Source organism: Electrophorus electricus, chromosome 15, assembly GCF_041902795.1.
Source record: "Electrophorus electricus isolate QZ-2024a chromosome 15, ASM4190279v1, whole genome shotgun sequence".
Lineage (NCBI taxonomy): Eukaryota > Metazoa > Chordata > Actinopteri > Gymnotiformes > Gymnotidae > Electrophorus > Electrophorus electricus.
This window is the reverse complement of record NC_137511.1, coordinates 18,837,800-18,848,262: the sequence shown is the minus strand read 5'-3', so window position 1 is coordinate 18,848,262 and position 10,463 is coordinate 18,837,800. Positions and strand designations below refer to the sequence as shown.

The following is a 10,463-nucleotide window of genomic DNA, read 5'->3' as shown; positions in this document are numbered from 1 at the left end:
TTCAAACATTCTCTCCAACAATTGTCTCTCCAGTACAATGCAGTCTTCTCTAATCATACTGGCATTATGAAATTATTTCATTATACATTTCTAATGTCTTCTTCATATGTGATATTAAATTCTGTAAGATATATTTAAGACAAGAATAAGAAAACAATCTTTTTATGATATCAGGGTGCTGTCAGTAGAAACAGGATGAGAAGAGGTGAGGATCAGTCTGAAGCTGAACAGCAACTATTGCTAAATTAGACAATATATGTTTCATTTGCATACATTTACATCAATATGGGTAGCTGACCTTGCAAGATAGGACCATGTATCAAAACACTCTATCTATGCCATAGTCTCCTGAACACTGGTCAGCCAGTTACAAAAGAATCAGGTAAGTATACTGTCATAATTAGTCATGGTATAAACAACCAAGAGCATTATCAGTAACATGTCCAATTCTGCAATATCAATTAACTCTTTCTTAATTAATATTTAAATCACATACATGGTTATGGTTATATACTTTGGTTATATATTGTACAGGTAATAATGATGCGTGGAGGCATTTGTGAATGGTGTACATGCTAAGCAAGAAAAATGTGCCTTAGATTATCTTTGAGAATGTTTTGTTTGAAAATGCCCATCGTTTAATGTTGAAGTACAGTTAAGAGGTGGTCATCTGGTGGTCATCTGGTAAGCAATACCACCAGACAGGTTTAAGCCAAGGACTGTACAGTTGTGATGACCTTAATCAGAATCCCTAATACACAAGTTAAACCTTTCTCCAGTCTTAGAGTTCACTATCTGTGACCACCAGAAACAGAATATGCCTGAAATCTCTCACCAGTGTTTGACTTCTTCCCCATGTCACTGTGATTATTAACCTCCTTCAGCAAAAAGTTATATGTAGTTCTCTTTATTTTGCTAAGTTTATACTGTCTACCCACTAGTACAGAAGAGAAATCGTGTAATGATTTCCTGTTAAATGAAAAGGGTTGAGGGTATTTTTAAAGCAATTCACAAATAGAACAAGAGGTGAAAATGTTGCTGGACCATCCATATTTCATAGATATTATGTTAAATCAAATAACAAAGAGGACATGACTATTTTTGTGTCCAATTTCTCAAATTGTAGTCCATCCTGACCTCAAGTCATGTTTAACCTGAGGGTAGGTAGGGCATTAGATTGTGGTAGTTGTAGTCCGGGCAGACCTTCTGGACCAACCTGTAGTCTGTGCTGTAGAAGGAGATGTAGATACAGATGACTCTCAGAGGTCTGGAGCAGATCCAGGTGACATATCCCCGACTCTGTTCCTGAAAGCAGGTTTTGGAGGGGTCATAGCTACAGGGCATGGTGCGCTTGCTGCGCTCCACCTTCTCGTGGTCTATGCGACAGGTGAAGGACTTGGAGTCCTTGGGGTAGATCACGCTCTGCCGCTCCAGGTCGAACTCCACCGCTTTCGCTGGTGGCACCAGGCTGACCGAGACATTGCCCTCACCCGTGGAGTCGCGACGAAGGTACACGCCGAATGTCCCGTTGCTGTGGTCAACGATCTTCCCTGCGACAAGCAGGTTTAGCCGCACCGTCTTGATGTTGGAATAGAAGTCGCCCCAGCCGAATGACTTCTGAGCTTTTTCAGCATTGGCATGGGGCTGTCCTTTCAGCTGATATAAAGAGCTCAATTTGTGAGTGGGGAGTCCTAGGAGCAGACGGCTGGAAGCTCTCAGTTGGTTGCGCCATTTCCATCCAGACAGGGAAGAAGCTCCGTATTGCATCCCAGCATCAGTGTGTCTGGGCTGGATATGAAATGTCTTGTCCTGGGTGTTTGGCTGGCCAAGAACTGACTAAAATAGAAGGGACCAAAGGCATAAAGAAGCAGATAGAAGCAGATAGGTACAGTTTTTTTTACAAGGTGATTTCTAGAACCCTATGTCCTCAGGGAATAAATCATAAAGCCTTCAGATTAAAAGCAATGTTTTAGAATTAATATTTTTTCTAAGTGTATACACATAAATCACAGATCGTTTTTTATGTAGCTCAGAGACTGATGCGCGAGAATGATGCCCTTTAACTAATGATCCAACCCTATGCGTTAATTACAAGTATGAGTCGTGTCTACTCAGCATTAACAATTAATGGCTGTCTGAAGACCATACCTTCGAGCAACTCGATAAGACTAGTTCAAATTAGTTCGGTTATTAAGTGTTTATTATTTGATTCCAACCAAAACTGTTTGCACCGTGAAATTACATCGTGTTTCACATTATTTCGACTATGCTCACATTTTAACGACAACTACTAAACGTAACTAATATTTTAGAATAAAGTATGGCTTAGAAAAAAATACTCTCTCTTAACGTATTCCAGATGTTTTTCGGTAGTGTAAATGTTTAAGTCGCACCACTTACTAGATACACTGTGACGTTCAGCAAGAGCAGAGCGAATCCCTTCCGCGAGCGCATCTCCTCAGTTGCTTGCAGCTCGCTCGCTAATCGCCATTATTTATGTTTTACACAGCAGGTACAAAAAAATGGGAGTCGGCTCGAGTTCCATGACAAAAATTCAGGTTAGAATTCGAATTTCAAAGCAAAGTGGCACGTTGCAAGCGCAAATGAAGAGGTGAATTAAACTGTTCCAATGATCCGCCCAAGAGGAGTTCTAAAAAGCACATAAAATATAGCATATGTATGCAGAGAAGTTGAAAGCAAGTATGCTATTCTTCACAGTAACAGTGAGAAAAGCTTGTATCTATGTCCACTTTGTTTAATGATGCAGTCGGCACTGTGCCTTGAGGACAGAGAGCGCGCAACTGTGCAGAGTGCAGGACTTTTCGTAGAGCGTAGTAATACTGTGGTCGTGCAATGCTTCTACACCATATGACTCATGACAAAATACAAACCTTACACATGGCACAGAGTTTGCTCATGCTTTCTCTTTTGTGTTGTTGTGTGAGCTACTGTGCTTAGCTTTCTCTGGAGAGAAAATTGCTGCATAACGCTGAAAGTATTTAAATAATCTCGACACCCAGTTCGGACTCCAGTAGTTTTTATTTCGTTTCCAACCCTCACCCTCGGCCCGCATTTATTAAATTTACTCTGGAATCGCCTATGCTCTAATCAGGTTTAGATGGAATGTAGGCTCACTACATGCCAGGCCAGACTGAGATTTACTGGAAAATCATATGAAAGTAAGAATGGTGTCCAATTGTACACCAGGAAATAAACACTGCAGTTGTTTAGTCTGAATATAGGTTATAGTTGAGATATTTCATATGCTGACAATACAGAAGGAGAACAATTAATTGCATATAATGAATGAAAGAGAAATGTAAGCAACAGGTTCATATTTATTAAATAATATGAGCATGTAATCCATGCAAAGTGGGATGTCTATCTTGATAAATAAACACGAGTAACATGAGTTTTAAAAAAAAATTATTTATTTTTCAAAGAATGCAAAAAGACCAGAGAAAGGGAGAGATGAGTATTACAGGAGCTTTTCACATATTCAGCATATTTAGTATGTTTTTATTTACTGTGCAATGTTACATGCATTTATATATGCATATATATGTTTCCTTATGTTCCCTGATGTTCCTTAGGCAGTAAAAAAAAAGCACAGAGACTTATGAAGGTCAGGAGAAAGACATGTACCGCTGTGTGTTATCGGAATCTGTCACACACATCAGGCTTTTCCTGTGAAGTAAATTTCAATAGTGAGTCATAGTTGATGTTTTGTAGTAGACATCAAAGTTGTACATTACCAACTGGGTTGGTCTGTTACCACTCATTTAAGCACAAGCAGTTAAAATTTAAATGTAAAATAATTTAAAATGTAAAATTACATTTAAATAATACTCATTTTTTTCAGACCCTTGCAGACCAAAACATGCTTGATGCCTTTCCTGATTTTGGCTGACTAGAATCTTCAAGCCAGACAGGCTCCCAACAGAGGTCAGTAGGACTAGGAGTGTGAAGACATCATGTACCATTTCAGCCTCTCAAAGTCTTTTAGAAGCTCTAAAAGACAGTGATATCATCAAAGTATACCAGCAAGATATCAAGTGAAAGATCTTCTAGCACTTCCACCATAAAGCACATGATGGTAGCTGGAGCATGGAGTAAAGACCAACAGGTATCTGACACCACTCAAAAAGTCCAAATGGAGTGGTGACAGGAGTCATCTCTCTGTCTCTCTCTCTGCTTTTTAAACACCCCGTAAAATAAAACCAGCAAGTAGCGAGTTGCAGTAGTCTAGCTTTGAGATAACCAGAGACTGCACATGCACCTGGGTCACTTCCTGTAAGAGTAATGGCTGAATCCTTTGAAAACATTCGTATATCTTGAAAGTAGCCCTAAGAGCTCTGTATACTCTCAGGGCCTTCCATGTTCATCTGAACACATTACTCCAGCTTTGTTGACTTCAGTGGTCAAGCAGTCTCCTAATGTAATTTGTCTAGTATGCTAGACACTCCGTGCATATGTGACTCAGCAATCCTGCCCCAGATTTGTGACTACTGTCTGAGCCTGAGGAGATTTTTTCTGCATTCTTACTAGTTTCTGCCATAGGTTTAGGTGAAACAGATCAATCTTTTCTCACTTCACTATGTAGGCAGTGTCATCTAGTGTGGTGGGGTACTTTACAAGTATAACAATTATATCTTCCTTCATCCTTAGAGGTGTCCACTTGGATCTCCTTGGCAGAGTCATGGCTCTCTCTTGGCTGTGAATGACCTGGTACAATTGCTCCTGGCAGGCTATTTTTGTATAGTGTTGTGAAGAGCTTCAAGGGTTAACCCAGATGAAATGTCCACTGTGTCTGCCAGGGTGTTTATGACACCTCTGGAAGGAACATATCTTTCAGCACAGCATCAGCATCAGGGACAGGCTCGGGATCTCTGTGCAAGACATGGTTCGGTTTCTCTTATAAATCATATGCATTGTTTTGCTAGGCAACTGTCTTCAATAAAAAGAGTTGCTCAAGATGGTGCCAATGGGCACCTTATCTCCATATGTTTGCTGAGGAATAGAAAATATCTCATACATATCTCGTCTCCTTTCCTTTCAACAAAAATGTCATGGTCGTCTTGATCATGTCGTGGCAATTTCCTGGTTTCAAACCAGTCCAGTTTTTGTCCAGCCCAGACACAGTGTCTGTCTCTGTGTCAGTCACAGTTGCTCTTTCTGTCTTGGCCCCCGTGACTGTCCCTGTGCCTGTAAGCGTCTCTGTCCCAATCATGTTATAGTCGCTGTCCTGTCCCCATGCCTGTGTTCCTCCAGTCTATTGACCAGTCCCTTATCCTGTGTCTGGTCCGATCCTCCCAACTTTTGTGCTTTTTGTAGTCTGGTCTCCAGCCTATTTGGCAACCCCTGTACTGTACAGACCTTGCTTCTCCTGTTTGGTCTTCTGTACCAGACCCTGTCCTGTACCAGCCCTTGTACAGCCTGTCACTCAGTCCGGCCCTGTCTAGTTCCAAACCCCTCCTGATCTGTACCCTGTACACCTGGGCATCCATTCTCCTGTATTTTCCTCAGCCCAGCCTGGTTTGTCTCTCTTTCCTCCTGCTCCCTCACCAGGTTCTGCTCCTGACATGGATTTTGCTCCTGCCCCCAACTTTGCCTCAGCTCCTGTGTCTTAGCCTCAGCTCTTGTGTCTTAGCCTCAGCTCCTGTGTCTTAGCCACAGCTCCTGTGTCTTAGCCTCAGCTCTTGTGTCTTAGCCACAGCTCCTGTGTCTTAGCCTCAGCTCCTGTGTCTTAGCCTCAGCTCCTGTGTCTTAGCCTCAGCTCCTGTGTCTTAGCCTCAGCTCTTGTGTCTTAGCCACAGCTCCTGTGTCTTAGCCTCAGCTCCTGTGTCTTAGCCTCAGCTCCTGTGTCTTAGCCTCAGCTCTTGTGTCTTAGCCACAGCTCCTGTGTCTTAGCCTCAGCTCCTGTGTCTTAGCCTCAGCTCCTGTGTCTTAGCCACAGCTCCTGTGTCTTAGCCTCAGCTCCTGTGTCTTAGCCTCAGCTCCTGTCCCTGCCTGTATCTAGAACAAGAAGGTTGGTTAAACAAAATTCACTTACTGGAATCAACTCCCCTGCCCTAAAGTATAACAGAAGTGCACAGACAACTTGTTGAGGGAGGATCAATCATTTACAAAAGCTGTTTGAAATATGCTAACACCAATCACAAACCAATAATTAATACCCATTCCTTTTAGGCATGACAGGCTAGTACAAACAATGTATTCAGGAGGATGCGAAAAAAAAGCACAACCTCTGCAATGTGTAGTGAATCAACGCAAAATAATGACCAACGCTCCAGTGCAAAATACTGACTACGACTGTGCTGTGGACACCTGAATGCCAGCAAGCATTCTTTCAGTTGAAGATGAGTTTAACCTCAGCCCAGGCATTGGGCTTGCTCAACTATAATCAGCCTTTTCATTTATTTCTGTAGGGAGGGGAAGGGTGAAGGATAGCAAGTGATGGTCTGAGAGTGGGAATACCAGGATATCTAGAGCTGAGGAAGTTTGGTCTGAGGGATGGCTGTGAGAGTAATGGCTGAATCCTTTGTATTTTACGGAGAAATCTGAAAGACTGGGTCAGGTTTTAACCATAAGTTGGGAATGATAATGAGTTGTCCAAGAAAGAATAAGTTAGGTTCTGGCAGAAGTGCAATGACTAAGAAGGATGTCCAAGTTTTTTGTGAAGGTTCAACAACATGAAGACTTACAGGAGAACAGACTGTAATAGCATGGATTTCTAGTGATGAAGATGAAACGATGAGAAGCATCATTTTTGGGAGAGAAGTAAGGCTGTACCACTGCCCCTGCCAGTTTATCAGAGTGTGAGCAAATTGGGTTTACCTGAGCTATCCTGGGTGATCCAGGTCCCATTTAGCAGCAGGAAGGGGAAAGTATGAAGGAAGGTGAAGCACTTCCAGGGATGACTTAGCATCCCTGTTTTTGACTGAGGAGGCAGTGTACGGTGGAGGTTGCTGGGAGTTGTGACGATTGGCCACCCTCTTAGTGTCTCTGTTTTATTATTTCTCTCTGTCATATCTTTGTTTTTCATTTAATTTCTTGTTCCGCTCCTTGGTTTCGTTTTCTCCGCCCCTCGTCTGTTCCTAAAGTCCAGTCCGTGTTTTAGTTCTTCCTGTTATGTTCACCTGCATCTGATATTCTTTGATTGTCTTGTTTATTTTAGCCTTGTGTTTTGTCTTCTAGTTTGTTGGTTATTGTGGTAAGTTACGTCCTTTGGTCAGGGTTGCTGTATGCTCGTTTCATCATCGCTTTTCTTTTTACTCCAATCGCGTGTTATATTACTCTCAGTGTTGCCTCTGTTTGTTTTACCCTTCGTGTTCCTGTTTCATCGTTTAACTGCTTCCTGCATTTGTGTTCTACCTCTTGCCTGTTCCTGGTATGATCGTTACAGGAGTATAAACTTTGCATTGTGGAGAGTACCTTCACAGTCTGTGAAAGACAAGAACTACGACTGAAGTAAGGTACATGCAAGGTGTAGCATGCACACATAGAGTAAGGGTATGAATAGCCAGAGTAGCAAATTCACTTTATATCTTCAGGTTATGGGCTGATAATAATTCCCTGGATGGAAATGGTTGTTTTGCCTGCTATGCATTCCATATGCAAAATGTGGCAATCTCGCTGTGTGCCTAAGCTTTAGCAAAGATGTAATGTTAATCATCTCTCCACCTTTTATTTACTTTATTTACAGGGTGAATAAAACTTTTCTTAAGATTCTTAGTAAAGGTTCCAATCTTAATATCAGGTTTTAATGGAACATCATTTTTTATATTTTAGACAAATTTTCTGAAATGTTTTCATATTTATACCACTAAAAATTAGTATGTTAAATTTCATAAATTGACAAACTTCCATATATTAAACAATGAATGTAGCTCAAAAAGACACCACCTTTGGAAAATAAGTCAAGAAATTCCTGAAAACATCATTTTCCATTCTAAATTAAGAGAGCACCTTGAAATATATTGCTTTACATTTCATTTGAAAAACAAGAAAACAAACTTGTTTTAAGATTAGCTACTCGATTACTTAGTAATCGAGCCTATGACAAAACAGTGTTGGCCAGTTCAGCGAGATTTACAGCGATTCAGTCTAGTTTGGACAAAACAAACAGAAGATTCTTGCTCAGCAGGGGAAAGAATTTTACTAACCAGGGAGATATTACATGGGTGACTTTGCTTTTTTTTGCAGGCATTGCTGATGTGGTTCTTGAAATTAAGGTGCATACTTTTGTTTAACTTGCAGGAAACAAACGGCAGAAAATAAGTGCACTTATTTATCTATGCTGAAACACAATGGGCCAGCGGCCATGTAAGCTTGAGCAGCTGTGTGCGCTTTGCATACCGACGAAAGAAAATTCGACACTATTGAGTCTAAAAGCTACAGCAAGCCTATTTAGGATAAGTTATAAAGATCGAACAATAGGTCACTCATTAGCAGAAGAGATTAAAGTAAACTAACTACAAATCATATAAATAAATCATAAGTGATGATCTCATCTTTAAGTTAAACAAAAGAAGCTCATAAGCAAAGTTGCAACAAGTCTATGTACAAGACCCAGCTATTGCAAGACAGAGAATTTAGTTGGATTGGAATTTCTTCCTTCTTATTCACTGCAATAACAAGGGCAGATTGATGGGCTAATTTTTTCTAATTTTTTCCAGGAAAGGCTATAGACTTCTAAAGCCATGTCATCATTCTGTCACTAGTGCCAGACCTCTAAATTTGTGTCATCATTCTGTAATTGGTCTTAAGTCGTGTTGTCATTCTGTCATTGGTGCTATAGTCCTCTCAAGTCAGATCGTAGTTCTGTCATTTGTGCCAGGCTCTTATGACCATAAAAGAAATTCTAGCTCTAAAGGTTTTATGCCGATAAGTTTGACAGTTGCCTCTGTTGCACCTTGCAGAAAATAAAATGTTGTGAACTCAATGTGTTTCATCCTGTGTACATTTTAAATATCATGGGAACCTTTGAATTATGAGGTCATTAAAGCCTTAAAAAAAATGAAGTCACAGAAAACAAATGTTTTTTATTCATCACACGATAGATAAATGTGTGATGCCAACTTCAATGATTTGTGACTTCAGTCTTTGACTGGAAGATATTTGATATTTTTCTGTGTGAACCATTCAATCACTGAGGAATGCAATATTCATCACATGCTATCGTAAGCTTGAGCAGTTAATGAGCTTCAGATGCCCCAGACCATGCAATTCAGAGTCTAAGAGCGAGACTTCAGGGACCATATTTAATGTCCACCAGGGGCCATGCTCTTTGAGTACAGTTTTTACATCAGACCATTTATCCATTTATATTTACATGTTTGGCAGATCCTCTTATCCAGAAGAATATACCCTTCCAATCATGTCACAGAGGTACAATGTAGTGTTAGGAGACCTGCCTAAGGGTTTCTTTTGAATGTAATGTTAGAAGATCTGCCTAAGTGTTTTTATTAGTGTAGCATAGTGCACTTGCCTCGGAGAGACAGCACTGTTATGCACTAAACCAGTGTTTCTCATCCCATTCTGCATGGCCCACCAGACGATTCCACAGTTTTGCTCTAACAAGTTCTAACATTAGACTTGGAGCAAAAATGTGGAGCCAGCTGATGGGCCTTAAGTACAAGGTTGATGAACACTGTACTAAACTACACCAACTATACCAGCCACTATACCAACAGTACCACTACATTATACAACACTATATAGTACCAGCCATTTAGTTGTAGTGCTCCATATATGTGATCTTATGTCTGCTTTGGGCCCATGTCCAAGATGAAAAATCCTGATTTGTTTCCAAAGAACAACTTGTTAAATAAAATGTGATATATGAGAGTCTAATGCAAGAACACACCATTCCTCTCAATATATATGAAGAGCTCATAGAGGTGTTTTCAGTGGTGCTGAACTGTCTGTTTACTGATGACCAGTCAGAGTGAGGACCTAGCTGTCTTTGGTCCTAATAGAAGCACATCTGTTTTGTTGGGATTAAGTGAGAGAAAGTTCATCAACATCCAGTCTCTGACATCCTTTATGCATTCATCAATAATACTAAGACGATACATGTCCTCTGGTTTGGCTGAGACATATAGCTGAGTATCATCAGTGTAGCAGTGGAAACTAGCACAGTGTTTATGTATAATGTCACCTAAATGTAGCATATATAAAGAAAAAAAGCAAAGGCCCTAGAACAGATCCTTGTGGGACATCATAGCTAACCTTGTTGTATGCTGAGGAGTCTCTACTTATGTTAACAAACTGGTAGTGACTGGCTAGATAAGATTTAAAAGCAGGAAAGGGCTGTTCCCCTAATCCCAACAACATTTTCAAGTCTATCTAATAAAATGTTGTGATCTATAGTGTCAAATGCTGCGTCGGAGTGATCAAGCGATATAAGCAAAGAGACATAACCCTGGTCAGAAGATAACAACAGGTCATTAAATACTTTA

General features: G+C 40.5%; 1 protein-coding gene across 1 annotated transcript; it reads right to left on the bottom strand.

The window, feature by feature from the left end:
- LOC113576857 (neurexophilin-1-like) lies at nt 1-2,750 on the bottom strand. The gene is made up of 2 exons (XM_081697803.1): nt 2,401-2,750; nt 1-1,836 (listed from the first exon to the last, which is right to left on the bottom strand). Exons 1-2 carry the CDS (start codon nt 2,452-2,454, stop codon nt 1,150-1,152), a joined length of 741 nt encoding a protein of 246 aa, XP_081553929.1. The 5' UTR covers nt 2,455-2,750; the 3' UTR covers nt 1-1,149.
- Between the last annotated feature and the right edge of the window lie 7,713 nt (nt 2,751-10,463).